Below are 15,152 nucleotides of genomic sequence, written 5' to 3' on the forward strand. Positions count from 1 at the left end.
ATTAAAATCCACAATATTTTTCTATTTATCGAAAATGCTGATTTATCTTTGCTCTTAAGTGTTCATGAATTTTTTCGTAGTTTTAATAATATAAATATTTTTCTCACTTCACTTTTAAAATGCTTGAGAAAACCCTGACTCAGTCATTCGTGTAATGATCAACTCTTTAGATAACCAGTAAAGATCAGTGACTTCCCACTAAAATTTCTGAATTAAAACTAATGAATTGCGCTGTAGTTGTAACATAACTGTTTGGTTGCATTCTTATTCACATTCTATTGCTGTTATGGATAAGTGAAATAGAAAAAAAGGAATAAATTTTTTTACTAAAATTCAACCTGTAAATATAGCCTGTTGTAGTTTCTACAAGATTTTGTGTTTGTTTGTGAATGAGTTGAAATGAAAATGTTTTTTGTTTATTTATTTTCTGAACAACACTTCACAGTGTTTTAATCAGGAAGACAGTTTATAAAAACAAGCTGCAGCATATCCGTATTTGAAAATCATAAACTTTTGTAATATTACTTTGTAAAAAACTAATAAACTTAAGTTATTTGAAAAAAATGTATTTGCCGATCATATAAATCTATAGAAACGTTTCAAAACGTCGCTTCAAAAGGAAATAAAAAAAATGACATGTACACAGATCATGGCATCTAAATAGCCCAGTTAAATCGGACTTATAGATGGCATTTTTATAGTATTTGGGACATCAAAAAAGTCCATCAAATGCAAAATCTAACTATTTATAAAATTAAAGATCAGTAAATTTCATATCGAATGATATGCTTTAACATTAAATTTAGTTCAGCGGTTTGGTCAGAATCAGTAATAAAAAATAAGCAAAATTTTTTGCCATAAAAAATTTTTTTGCTCTCACATTACAGTCCGTGAACTATAAAGGCCGCCTCAAAAATGTTAGGAACGGAAATGTTAGTTATAAAATAAACGTTAAGTCACATTCTTTCAACCAGGGTCCTGTTTTTGTTAATTTGTGCAAATAGGATCCTGTTATTGCAAAAAACGTTTTCAAAGTGTTTTTAAATTGTAGAAACATACAAGATTATGCTCTACACCGTAAAATTATAACTTGAAAAATTTAAATTTTAAAAAATAAACAGCAATTGCTGCTACTAAATTAGAGATGCAACATACAAATAATTTTTTTTATTTAGCATATACTGCTGAACGCAGAATATTAATTTTGGACAAATAAAGGAAGAAGCGTCTGCCGAAGACAAAACTTAGTTCGTTTACATGTCTTTCTTTCCGCCCTTCCTGAGAAGGATTTATTCGATTAACAAAATAATGAAGAGAAGCAAATTTGTAAAGGGTCCGTTTTTACGAACAGATATTTTGTGAAGGGTCCGTTAACGGACCCTTCAAATTTCTTCTAAACAGACCCCTGCTTTATGACCTTATATGTCGTATAAAGAAGCATGAAATGAATGGAAGAATAGCGCAATATAATGTAACTCAACAAGGAGCTAGCTTAACCAATACTTATTTATTTCATGTTTTAAAAGATTATCATATACATTTTCCATCGTGATCATTTGATTCGATTAGAAATTTTCGAAAAATATATTTTTATTTTAATTCCTAGAAAACACTTAAAAAGAAAAATGTTCTCAAATAGTATAAAAATTATTTTCAAATTCGAAAACGAATGAAGATAAGGTGAAGATTAAGGATAGCAACTATTTTTCAAAGAAGGAGAGAAAATAACTTCCATGATAATTGTTTCAGCAAGTGACGATTAGATATCAAAATGTGAAATGAATATTTCTTACAGAAAAATTAAAAAAGGGAAGAAAAGACAGGAGTTCATAAATTATGCCATTGTGACTCTTTATCCATTCATCTTGCAATGTGTTGTGTCCTTGTTGTCATTTAAATCTAGAAATGAAAGTCGAAAATGAATAAGTGTGCACATTACCTAAATATAAATATCCAGTGAAGATTAGAATTGTACATCGAAATAAATAACAATATAAGAAACAGAATAAATTTATACATCCTGGACGATGAAGGGCTTCAATTATACTCGTATATAAATAAGTTTAACGTTTTAATGATTTTGTCATAGAGTTCAAATGGAAAAAATACTTAATTTGAAAAAGTTGTGCAACAAATAGCTTTGAAAGGGGCCAGACCACCAGTACTCTTCTGACATTGATGATATAAAAGTAACCATCACAAATACTAAGAGAGATGTCGCATTTGCTAGATTAGTATGAGAGCTTAACGAATTGATTTCTTTTTGAGATTTTTCCTTCCCTTGATCGTTTTTACCTCATCCTTCCTCAACGATTTGTTCAATAAATAAAGGAAAAATTTTAAAAAAAGAAGGAAAAATAGAATTCAAGTAAAACCAAGAGGAAATTATGGGGAAATAAATTATCTGAAAATAAACTTATGCTATTTAGTATGGAGTTCCAATGATTTCCTAGATTTCTTGATTTCTATTAGTTTTTCTTTAAAATAATTGTGACTGCGCGAATCATTTATTGAATGTAAAACGTATAAGTTCTTTTGAAAAACTTCAATTTCAATAACTGAAGAATATTACAATTAGTTAATAAACGAAATGGTTAGCCCAACGATTGATTTAAACGTTTGGATAAATATAGTATAGACGTTTTATTACAATCGTTTCAAATTTAAAGTAAGTTTAATGTGATAATTGCTTAAATTAAATAACTGGTTTCATCCAAAGCTATTTATTTTGTGTTTATTACATTTAAAAAAAAATGGGCGTCAAAACTCCCTTAGTTATTCTTTTCCAATAAATAGAAATAAAGGTCATAGCCAAATAAAAAGAAATACAGCACATAAAAAAATTATTTTAACGCACGGTAGATGTCCTTAGACATCTACTTTTACACATTTAAATTTACAATTAACATCAGTTCCTAAAAGCTGTTGACATTCTTTTTTAAATTTTCTCACAATTTTATGTATTAAATTTGTGTCAACCTGAGTTAAATTTCTTGTTAAATATTAAGTAAATAAAAAATTGTTTTCTTGTACGAGATTAAGCATGTCTCAGACCTTAGCAAGTTCTAAACAACATTAATAAACTTATTCTCAAAACTCTAATTAGAATTAACGAAATATTTACTGAAGGAACTGATATTCTCTTTATAAGTTCTATGTGTCCGACACAACACCTCAAAATTATATTTTTTTGCTTTTTTTTCCAAATAAGTTGACTGAAATTTTCTCTTCGTAACATTGTTTTGTATCACTCTTAATATATATTAAAAGATAAAAAGAAGAAGAAAAAAAAATCGAATAATTGTCTATCAAACGTCCATCGTTAATCGATATATTTAACTATAAAATCTACGTAAATTAAAATAATGCAAGGTGCATCTAGATTTACTGTGGGATTCAAACCCTCTATATCCGAGTAAATTTGCTTCTTACAGGTTCCAAAAAATCATAATAAATATATACCATAACATATTCATATATTATAACAATCATTATAACATAATGTCTGTTTGCATACTAGAAAGATTTCTGCTCTTTTCTCTCACCCCTGACATTAAAACATTCTATTCGCACTGAACAAACAACGGAATGGGATTAGTTTAACGTTAGAAATTGTTTTAAATTTTGCTGTAGACGATTGTATTTTCTAAAATTTTTAAAGATAACATCAGTGGTATTTGCTAGTTCGATTTGATCAAGAAAATAGTTTACCAATTTTCATTCTCTGATTTAAATTAATTCAATAAACAGCATTAACGTAGGAAAACGTGTGGACACCAATCCAGTATTATTAACGGAAAAATATTAACAAGTTTCTAAGTCTAGATATTAACAAGAATGCATTGAAATGTCCAAATTATTGTCAAATATGTTAAAACTTTTAACACTCTACCCTACATGCGTGTGATTTTTATTGAAGGCAAGAATAGAAAAATGTTCTATTTGCCCATAATCAGTTAAATGTTAAATTTATTTACTTTTCAGTAATTTTGATTAGATTTAAAAAAAACTTTGTCTTTAGAGAAATACGTAAAATTTAAGCATTTGCTTTTTGAAAAAATAGCAGTCTGAAGTGGGAAAAATTAATTTAATATAAGCCAATCGCATTTTTAACTCTCCAAGGGTTGAGGTCAAAGTGTGTACACATCTCCTTTCTCTCCCATTGAATCGCATGAAAGCTTCCAGTTTAAAGTTCGAAAAGAGTCGAGACTAACGTTGAGACGGTTAACATTTATTAGCAGAAGATCATATTTAGTGCTCCTTATAGCAATTATTTAATTGACTATAGGCATTTCGACTTTTTTAAAGATGAATATAGTTATCGAAAATAGAATTAGAAAATAGAAATGTTGAATTTTTCTTAAATACCAACTGTAAATACTAATATCACTTTCAAAAATACATATATGAATATTAGTAATCAAATGTTATTAATTTATCAATAAACTTTAAAAGTCATATCTGGATCTACATGGCGATAGTTATCTATATCATATTAATACATCCAAGAAAGTATTTACGTGTACATCACATTAATTGTTAGCACATAATGTAACATTTTTTCCATATTATTTTTAAAACTAATATGCATTACTTATTTTTGATATATGAATTAATTATTTTCGCATATTACTGCATTAGATGTAACATAACATTTATACTACACATTTTGTAAATCTAATATGCATCTATAAATTAATTTATAGTAAACTTAATAACTCATTTAGAAATTAAGTGTATTATAAATTATAAAAGCAGTAAATGAAATTCAAAACAATATCAATATAGTTAAATAATATTTTCTGTTTTGATTCTTAAACTTACTAAATCATTTAAAATAGAAATTTCCCCCCTTTTCAGACTTAATTTAAAAATTTAATCTGATGTAGAAATCCCAGTGTTGCGTGGTGTCCTTTATTCCTAACATAAAATTTACTATTGTCACAAAAATAAACGAAAAGTTAAAATTTCAAGAGGGATATCCAGGAAGAGATATTGAGGCTAATTTTTTATGTTATATTTAAATTATTTTATAAAACGTTAATTTATGTGTTAAGTTTCGAGTATCGATCTCACCCTTAAAATGTATATTTCATAAAATAAAATGAGTGAATCATTAAAAGCAGACAGTATACAGTGCAATACAGACTGTCTTTCTGTGTTAGGGGCCAAAATGCCTAAAACCAATTGGAAAAAAATCATTTATGATTATTTGTATAAGGTGAGTGTCGATGCATACAAAGCTAGCATAATAACTAAATGTATTAATCAGTCCACTCCCATTCTTGATACAGTCGTAGAAGGATATTAAGTTTTACTTTGAACTCGCTTACAAATCTACGCGGAAAATTCTAATTGTTCTATTTCCGAAAAGATTAGTTAAACGAATATCCCTCATAATTACTCAATGTAGAAAGTTGTAAATATCATTATCAGGCTTCTATTTTGTCTTTGCTTATGTCGGTTGCATGGATGTTGATATAAGTTTTGAGCTCTGGGTGAAAGTTTTAAAAAAAAGATATGATTCTTGAACAATATCTAGACTATTAAAAGATTTTCTCTAGAAGGTAAATGGTTGCATATTTTCACAGATGACTCCATCCATGTGAAATTGAGATCATGGTGTCTTCTTAGGCGAAATAAAGGCGATTTCTATTACGAATCAATATTTTTGATTTAAAGATAATCTACTATTTGAGTGCTGATGCTCCTAATGTTTAAAAGTTATTGTGCAGGAGCGTCTTCTTCATAGAATTTTTTTCTCATACCTCCGAATAAAATCTGCTGTGGCAGGTTTCATCTCGGCCCTATCGACATTGCTCTGTCCACCAATTTTGATCTTAGTGAATTTCATCAATATGACATTTAATCGAATGCTTTTCATTGAGTGGTTTTATATGCATTTTTGAAAAAGCAATAGAAAGTCCGTGTATCTAATGTATACACGTATATTCATTCTTCTCTTTTAAATGCAGTTACAATGGTCAAACATATGTCTAAGGATTATTGTGCGTATTTGATGTATCTCTGTTAAGATTCAGCTGATAATACCGATTACATTAAGTAGTTTTCAGCGTCACTGAAAGAAAGACATCAAATGACTGAATTTATTTATAGACATCCAGCATAACCCAAGTTCATATTGTAATTTTTTTCTGTTCTTGTAATATTTATCAGTTAATTCATGTTGATTACTCTCAGTGCTCGTGAGGGATGTTCTTATTTGATGCATTGTTTTTTAATTTGAAAAGTTCCATGAACGAATGTCACAGAATGCTGCGTGTTTAACAAATTGCTATGTTTTATGTTAACATTATTAGAAATCAATATATAACTTTATCATATAAATTATTGAGAGAACACATTTTCAGATTCTTAAAAATTTTCACTGACCTTATCTCGATAACTATAGTTGGCGGACGGAGTTTTTTTCTATTCACCGGGTCATTAGAGTTACAGCAACGGCTGGAAAATATTCAGTGTAGATGTTTTGCCCGACAATAATTTCTGAAATGTCTCATTATTGGTATCAGATAGAACTAGGAAATGAAGAGATCTTCGACTCTCCAATGTGTCGATTTTATACTGTCATGAATTTGTGATTTGAAATGCATATTTATTATTTGCTTGATAGATGAGGGTTGCCTAAAGCATACCATTTTTCACATTTTAATTTTTGTCATTCACAAGTAGTTGAAGATTAAGTTTTTGAATATAGTTATTCAGCTACTTATATTAATTATTTGTTGGTTTAAAATTTAATACAATAGTAGTAGTTAATACTAAAACTGAATTATTTTTACAAGTTCTGCAAGTGGTAGAATTTAGGAAGCCAGATACCTAATTCATGCCTCAAGCTCTCTAAATCGTACCTACCTACCCAGAAAATTTAAGAAAAGATTAATTTAAGATAAAATTAAGAAACAAATAAATCGAGAATAAGTAGTCCAAAACAAGTGCTTGATATTTCAATGTTAAATATGTACAGCATTCTCTGATCTGTTACAAGTTCAATAAATATCGTTATAAGTCAAAAAAATTACTTTGAAACATGGCAGTTTGTTGTTAGCACAATTATGGCTTTTACTTGAATGAAAAATATAATCAATTATAAAAGCAAAATTAGGTTTAATGTTGGATTGGTTTTTGGTTAAGTGATGTTTTATGTATAACATATTTAATTTCTTTGACCAACACATTCCTCGTGAAAACAAGTATAACATTGCACCTTATCTGTAACTAGCCTTATACACAAAGCAAACCCTTCGTCAAATCTTGAAAATGGATGCCTGTTTTTGAGAGCTTGAAACATGTCGAAATTTATTTCGAATTTATTTCTATACTTTTGAAGGCAATGAAGTTTTTTTTTTAAATCTAGTAACATCTTCCTGTGAATGTGGTGAAAATCAAATTTTAAGAAGTCTAGAACTTCTTTTGTTGTCAACATATTTGTTTCCCAAAAATGCCGCAACGGCCAGGTCTGAAGAAATGTAAAACGTTCATCATTAGACAACAAATGTTTCTGACTCAAGAGATTTCTTTTGATGACGGCGGCTCAGTTGAACTAATCGCCTGAACAGTGGTTTGAGAATCAAAAAATCCGACGATCAAATAACCTTTATTTCTCTATCAAAAGTTGTTTGGTACTTTCCAGCAGAGGCATAAAAGGAGAAATTGTTTTGAAAAAAAACTCCTGTGAAGATTTTCATAAAGGGAGCCATCTGTGTATCTATGCAACCATTCATAGGTATTATTCATCTCTAGTATATAGAGCATAACACTTTAAGGCATCCGAATTGCTAGATTAAAAAGCTAGACATCAGAAGCTTGTTTCAACTTGCATCAATGTTAGCTGGCAATTCAAAATTATGCCAGAGGTCCCCCCAAACGAATTGAATAAAAAAAAAATTTACTTTCTATCTTTTGTTGATTGTGAGAATTTGCTGTTATAATTAGTTTCTCATTAAAAATCAGAGCTAATTCTTCAATTATAGTTTTAATGATTTTATTATTTGTTGATAAAGACATTGCATCCATCGGTGTTGATTTGACGGCTCCAGTTATAAGTTACAATGATTGACAGTGTTAAAGTTTAGTTTTTTCAGAATTTGATAATTTGCTGTTATTTAGTTTTCGCTACAGTAGGTAATTAAAGTTAGGATGAAAGTCCTATAAGTAATATTAAGATCTGATCTATCACATTTCTATAGGGATCCAGTAAGACGTTTCGGAACAGTTATTCTCTACTGAACGTGGTTTGATATTGATTTAATTTGTGATTTATAATTGAATTTATTATCAAACTTAACTTTTAAGTTATTAAGCTTGATAGTATGTGTTTAAGAATTTAAGTCATTAACGTATCTATATTTGACAGAACCGCCATCTTTAATTTTCTTTAGATTTATTTGTTTTAAAATTTCACTTTAGGTTGCTTGGCAACCAGATATAGTTTTTGTTGTTATTCTTTTTTGTTGTAATTGAGGTTTATATTTTTCAGAATCCGTTTTTGATGCTAAATTATTAGTTATTAAAAGATTAAAGTTTTATATTTTTTGTCATTCATCTACAGAACTTGTAGTTCATTTGATTGATTTTATTTAAAAGCGTCCGCATTATTTATTTCAACTAATTACCGACATTTTGTGGCGTCCGCGGCAGGACGATTGATACGTTACTTCTGATTTGAAAAATGTTTTTAGCATCAAAAGGATTTAAAAAGGAAGATCTTATTATTGTTGCCTAAGAAATTGGCGAAGTATTACTTCAAAAAGCTACTGTATCGGATCTGAAAACAATCATTTTGAAAGTAAAGAATATTTAGCTGATCCAGATTTTGTAACAAGTGTATTGGTAGCTAATGTTAATGATCGACGACAAAAGGAGGAATATGAAGAAAACTTGAGACAAAGAGAAAATGAAGAGGCAAAGAGAATATGAAGAGAGACAAAGAGATTGTGAAGAGAGAGAAAATATAAGAAAACATGAACTGGAGTTGGCGAGACTTCAAGCTACATCGCATAGAACCGGTGAGTCTCCTCCAAATATTATTAGTGCCAGAAAGCAGTTTAATTTGCCAAAATTAGAACTTAGGCAATTTAGTGGAGATTTTAAAGATTGGCTACCATTTTGGGGACAATTTGAACAAATTCATAAAGATGTAGATATTGCCCTGAAAACAAATTTCAATACCTGATTCAAACTACAACTGTTGGATCTAGAGCTAGAGAAGTTGTAGAAAGCTTTCCTCCAACAGCTGCAAACTATACCAAAGCAGTAGANTTTATAATATCACTTTGCAAGGTGGGAGTATGTTTAAGATTTTAAGTCATTAGCGTATGTATATTTGACCGAAGCGCCACCTTTAATTTTCATCAGATTTATTTGTTTTAATATTTCACTTTAGGTTGCGTGGCAACCAGAGATAGTTTTTGTTGTTGTTCTTTTTTGTTGTAATTTAGAATTATAATTTTTAGAATCCGTTTTTGATGCTAAATTATTTGTTATTAAAAGATTAAAGTTTTATAATTGTTGTCATTCATCTGTAGAACTTGTAGTTCATTTGATTGATTTTATTTAAAAGGCGTCCGCATTATTTATTTCAACTTAGCGACATTTTGTGGCGTCCGCGACAGGACGATTGATACGTTACTTCTGATTTGAAAAATGTTATTAGCATCAAAAGGATTTAAAAAGGAAGATCTTATTACTGTTGCCCAAGAAATTGGCGAAGTATTACTTCAAAAAGCTACTGTAACGGATCTGAAAACAATCATTTTGAAAGTAAAGAATATTTAGCTGATCCAGATTTTGTAACAAGTGTATTGGTAGCTACTGTTAATGATCGACGACAAAAGGAGGAATATGAAGAAAACTTGAGACAAAGAGAAAATGAAGAGAGACAAAGAGAATATGAAGAGAGACAAAGAGAATATGAAGAGAGACAAAGAGATTATGAAGAGAGAGAAAATATAATAAAACCTGAACTGGAGTTGGCGAGACTTCAAGCTATATCGCATAGAACCGGTGAGTCTCCTCCAAATATTATTAGTGCCAGAAGGCAGTTTAATTTGTCAAAATTAGAACTTAGGCAATTTAGTGGAGATTTAAAAGATTGGCTACCATTTTGGGGACAATTTGAACAAATTCATAAAGATATAGATATTGCCCTGAAAACAAATTTCAATACCTGATTCAAGCTACAACTGTTGGATCTAGAGCTAGAGAAGTTGTAGAAAGCTTTCCGCCAACCGCTGCAAACTATAGCAAAGCAGTTGATAGCCTCAAAGCCCGATTTGGCAAGGATGACCTTTTGGTCGAAGTTTATGTTAGGGAATTGTTGAAGCTCATAATTTCCGTTCAAAAACATGAAAAAATATCAACGACGTCTCTTTATGACAAACTCGAGTCATATCTTAGAGCTTTAGAAGCGTTAGGTGTTACGTAGAATCTTGTTTCCAAGAAGAGTTTCTGAAAGCATGGAAACAAATTTCTTCGTGCGCTGCATCTGTTGACGCCAAAGAGCAAATAACAAACATCAAGGCTTTTCTGAAGACAGAAACGGAAGGTGAAGAAAGAATTAATTTGGTCATGTCAGGTTTTGGCTTGGGATCTGATGAAAAACGCCAGCCTTTTAAGAAGAAAGCGAGAGATTTGTCAACAAGAAGATTTCCAACCGCAGCAAATCTATTGACTACAGATGTAAAGGATTTGAAGAAAGGATGTGTGTTTTGTTCTGGGTAACATAAAAGTTCAGATTGCTTTTTCGCTCGAAATATGACTTTAGCTGAAAGAGAGAACATTATAGAAAATCAATGTTGTTTTGTCTGTTTAATGCAAGGACATTCAGTTCGTAAGTGCAAAGCTTTTATAAAATGTGTCGTATGCGGTTAAAGACATGTACTAATGTGTGAATCTTTAGCTACAAGAAATCGTGAACCTGATAAATCTGGGCAGAAAAGTGAAAGCTCTGAAATAGACCTGTCCAACATTACGTACGATCCGAAACTGTTCCTTCAAACTATGAAACTAAAGCTGATATCTGATAGAAAAGAAATTGTGGTGAGAGCAGTCTTAGACTCTGGATCACAAAGACCATGTATTTTAAAAAATTTGGCTGAAAAGATGGAATATGTTCCCTTGAGAAAAGAAACTCGCATACACTTTTTGTTTGGTGGTCATAAATCAGATAAATTTGAACACACGTGTTATAGAATTAGATTAAGGAATTCAGAGAATAATTTGACTTGTAACATGGAAGCTTTGGATCGAGCATCTATTTGTGATACTATAACACCTGTTAGTTTGGGACCCTGGTTAAAAGAGCTTGAAGAAATGAATATAAAGTTGTCATACGTCGGAAATGAGTCACAACCAGTTCAAATTCTGCTCGGAGCTGACGTAATAGGAAAACTTATAACTGGAAAACGAAGAGTTTTGGCCAGTGGATTAGTAGCAATATAGACACTACTGGGATGGACTTTAACAGGGAAAGCACCTGAATATGATTTACCGTCAAGCAACGCAATGTTAGTTACTTCCTTTTTAGTAAAAGAAATGGATATTTCGGAGCTGTGGAGATTAGATTCCTTAGGAATAAAAGATCCTTCAGAACAAAAGTCTAGAGAGGAACTGCAAGAAGCCTCAATGGAACATTTCTTAAATGCAGTGAAAGTTGAAGGAGATTGCCGTTTTATAGTTGGTCTGCCATGGCTTGATGGACATTTGTCTTTGCCAGATAATTATGATTTGGCGTTAAAGAGATTGCAAATGACAACACGCAAGTTGAAAACCGAAAAATTGTATGATGCCTATGGAGAAGTGTTCAAGGACTGGGAGAAAGAGGAAATAATTGAAAAGGTTCCAAAAGGAGACATGGGGATACCTCATCGACCTGTGATAAAGGAGAGCAGCACAACTAAAATCAGGCCAGTGTTCAATGCTTCTTCTAAGAGAAAAGAAGTTCCTAGTTTAAATGATTGTGTTGAGAAAGGGTTAAATTTGATAGAAATAATTCCCTCAATGATAAATAAATTTCGAAGATATAAATTTGGTGTAACAGCTGATATACGTAAGGCTTTTTTGCAAATAAGTCTTTATGAAAATGATAGAAATTTCTTGCGATTCTTATGGTATGGAGAAGATGGACAGCTGAAACATTTTCGTCATCGAAGAGTTGTGTTTGGCGTTTCTTGTAGTCCGTTTTTGCTAGGAGCCACTATTCAATACCATTTGAATAATAAACTAGAAGAAGCAATGGGAGGGAATGAAAAATACCCTAAAGAGATTATACAGGAACTAATATGCAGTTTTTATGTAGATAATTGCCTCACAAGCGTGAAAACTGAATCAGAGCTGAAACAATTCATAGAAGTTGCTACTAATATTATGGCTGAAAGACAATTTGATTTACGAAGGTGGAAGTCTACTAACCCATCAGAACCTAATTCTAGTGAGACCAACATTCTTGGAAAGAAGTGGATTAGACAAAGTGATACTCCGTTAATTAATATCCATGATATGAAAGACAGAAAACCTGAAAAAATCACCAAAGGAAGCATTTTAGCTGCCTCACACAGAGTTTTTGATCCTATGGGGATAGCTAGCCCGGTATCGCTACGGCCAAAATTGTGGTTACAAAATTTGTGGAAAGCGAAAATTGATTGGGACGATGAAGTTGACACAAAAACACGAGAAGATTTTTCAAAGTGGCTAAGTCAGCTTGAATATCTGAAGCACATAGAAATCCCAAGGTGGTTGCATTGTGACAAAGGTTGCGAGCGCATTTCATTACATTTCTTTTGTGATGCCAGTAAATTTGCGTATTCCACAGTAGTTTTCTTGAGAATAGAAGATGAAAGCAATGTTCAAGTTCACCTGATACAAAGTAAATCAAGAATAGCACCTAGCGGGAAAAAGGAAAAGGAAGGACTTAAACTTCTTGGTGCCACAATAGCAGCTCGTCTATGTATTGAAATAATAAAACAGTTTCAGACGGACAAAGTTCATTTCTGGATAGACTCAACAGCTGTATTAGCTTGGTTTAAAAGAGAAAATACATGGGGTGTATTTGTGGAAAATCGGGTTCAAGAAATCAGGAAATGGACTACGGTAAAACCATGGCGGCATTTGCCCGGATCTATGAATCCCGCAGTCTTACCAAGTAGAGGTTGCTCTGCTGAACTACTTGACAATTCGAAATGGTGGGAGGGTGCCAGCTGGCTATATCTTTCTCACACGGAATGGCCTGTAGCAGCTGACGAAATTTCTGTTAATGAAGAGGAAGTAAATTTGGAAAAACGAAAACAAGTAGTTATTTCCATGGTAAATGTTGAAGTTACGGAAATATGGTGTATAATATATTACTTTTCAACATATACCAGAAATGTAAGAGTTGTCGCTTGGATTCTACGTTTTGTCCACAATGTTTCACATCAAGATAAGTTAAAGGGAAATTTAATCTGTGAGGAGTTAACAAAGGCAGAAAGTGTGATTTTTAAATCAATGCAAACAACGCATTTCCAAGATGATAAATTTCTAGCCAAAATACAAGCTTTTCGAGATAAAAGTAATATTCTGAGAGTAAAGACCGAACTGGTACGTCGTGATGAGAATGAGAATTTCAGATGTCCATTTCTTTTACCTGCTAGCAGTTTTGTGTTAGAATTAATCCGTGAAGAGCATATAAAAACGATACATGCAGGTCGTTCCATCTTACTCTCAAGACTCAGAGAGCGATCCTGGATTCTTAAAGCTAAAAAGTTAATAAATAAAGTTATTTCCAAGTGTGTGACTTGTAAGCGTCATCGAGCTAAACCAGTAGAAGTTCCTTTTGCGCCCTTTCCAAGAGAAAGAGACAAAAAGTTTTTCAAGTGTCTGGTGTGGACTATGCCGGTCCTCTATATCTAAAATCGAAAGAAAAAGCTTGGATCGTTTTGTTTACCTGTGCTGTGTACCGAGCAGTCCACTTTGAATTAGTACGGTCTCTCACTACCGATGCTTTCATTCAAGCATTCAGACGATTTATCGCAAGAACAGGTAGAATATCGGTCATTTACTCGAAACTTTGTAGGAGAAAACAATTATTTAAAAAATTTAGATTGGGACAAGATTTCAGTGTACTCAACCGCTTAGAAAATAATTTGGAAATTTATTCCACCCACAGCAGCATGGTGGGGTGGGTGGTGGTAGCGGATAGTTGGAATGCTTAAGACTCTTCTGCGTCGTGTGTTAGGTAAATCTGTTGCAGATTATGAAGAACTAACTACAATTTTTTGTGACTGTGAGTCGGTTATAAATAGCAGACCGTTGACCTACATTCACGATAATCCATCTGAATTAGTACCTTTAACTCCGGCAACGTTTATGTACGGGGAAGGTAACATCAACAACGAAATTCCCGATCTAGACCTTGTGAATCGAACCTCTATGTTGAAACGTGTAAAATTTTTGCAAAAATTACATGAAGATCTCAAACAAAGATTAAGAAATGAATATCTTGCTCAGCTAGTGCACAAAGGAATAAGAAGGAATGATGTAATAAACATCAATGATATTGTTTTAATAGAACAAGATAATGCTCGACGCATAGATTGGCCTCTTGGAATTGTCTTGGAGCTGTATCCTGGAAAGGACAGTATTCCTAGAGTAGCCAGATTAAGAACCTCTCAAGGAGAAAGGATCCGACCTTTCCAAAGAATTTATCCTTTAGAGCTATCAGCAGAGAATAATGTGGATGTTTTAAAAAAGTCTTCAAGGAAAATTAACTTGAAAGTTGATAATATTCCCAATTCCGTTGGTGTGCCTGATAATTTGGAAGTGAATTCTCTCATCAAAGGCAGATTGGGAAGAATCATAAAAAATCCACAACGTTTAGATTAATGAACTTTTTGTTATTTATATAATGACTGAAGATTTTCTTAATTAGTTTCATATAAAGGTGACTAATATAGATGAGTTAGTTTGTATTTTAAAGAAATGCTAAATGCATGTTCCAAAGTGTTATTTATAACATCACTTTGCAAGGTGGGAGTATGTTTAAGATTTTAAGTCAATAACGTATGTATATTTCACAGAACCGCCACCTTTAATTTTCTTTAGATTTATTTGTTTTAAAATTTAACTTTAGGTTGCTTGGCAACCAGATATAGTTT

At 31.6% G+C, this 15,152-nt stretch overlaps 3 protein-coding genes across 3 annotated transcripts; all 3 read left to right on the top strand.

Annotated features, from left to right (window-relative positions):
- Positions 1-8,917: 8,917 nt before the first annotated feature.
- On the top strand, positions 8,918-10,743 carry LOC139426183 (putative golgin subfamily A member 6-like protein 3). Its single transcript, XM_071183979.1, has 3 exons — positions 8,918-9,029; positions 9,832-10,026; positions 10,463-10,743. Exons 1-3 carry the CDS (start codon positions 8,918-8,920, stop codon positions 10,741-10,743), a joined length of 588 nt encoding a protein of 195 aa, XP_071040080.1.
- An 813-nt stretch (positions 10,744-11,556) lies between these two features.
- On the top strand, positions 11,557-13,908 carry LOC107442847 (uncharacterized). Its single transcript, XM_016056506.2, has one exon. It carries the CDS (start codon positions 11,557-11,559, stop codon positions 13,906-13,908), a length of 2,352 nt encoding a protein of 783 aa, XP_015911992.2.
- A 294-nt stretch (positions 13,909-14,202) lies between these two features.
- On the top strand, positions 14,203-14,880 carry LOC139426184 (uncharacterized). The gene has a single exon (XM_071183980.1). It carries the CDS (start codon positions 14,203-14,205, stop codon positions 14,878-14,880), a length of 678 nt encoding a protein of 225 aa, XP_071040081.1.
- The last annotated feature ends 272 nt before the right edge of the window (positions 14,881-15,152 follow it).

The sequence above is a fragment of the Parasteatoda tepidariorum genome, chromosome 8, assembly GCF_043381705.1.
Source record: "Parasteatoda tepidariorum isolate YZ-2023 chromosome 8, CAS_Ptep_4.0, whole genome shotgun sequence".
NCBI classification, from domain to species: Eukaryota; Metazoa; Arthropoda; class Arachnida; order Araneae; family Theridiidae; genus Parasteatoda; species Parasteatoda tepidariorum.

Coding starts and splice junctions, on each gene's coding strand:
- LOC139426183 (XM_071183979.1), top strand. CDS start 8,918: ATGAAGAGGCAAAGAGAATATGAAGAGAGACAAAGAGATTGTGAAGAG. Junction 9,030..9,831: donor AGCTACATCGCATAGAACCG/GTGAGTCTCCTC, acceptor GTGTATTGGTAG/CTACTGTTAATGATCGACGA. Junction 10,027..10,462: donor AGCTATATCGCATAGAACCG/GTGAGTCTCCTC, acceptor CTTGTTTCCAAG/AAGAGTTTCTGAAAGCATGG.
- LOC107442847 (XM_016056506.2), top strand. CDS start 11,557: ATGGATATTTCGGAGCTGTGGAGATTAGATTCCTTAGGAATAAAAGAT.
- LOC139426184 (XM_071183980.1), top strand. CDS start 14,203: ATGCTTAAGACTCTTCTGCGTCGTGTGTTAGGTAAATCTGTTGCAGAT.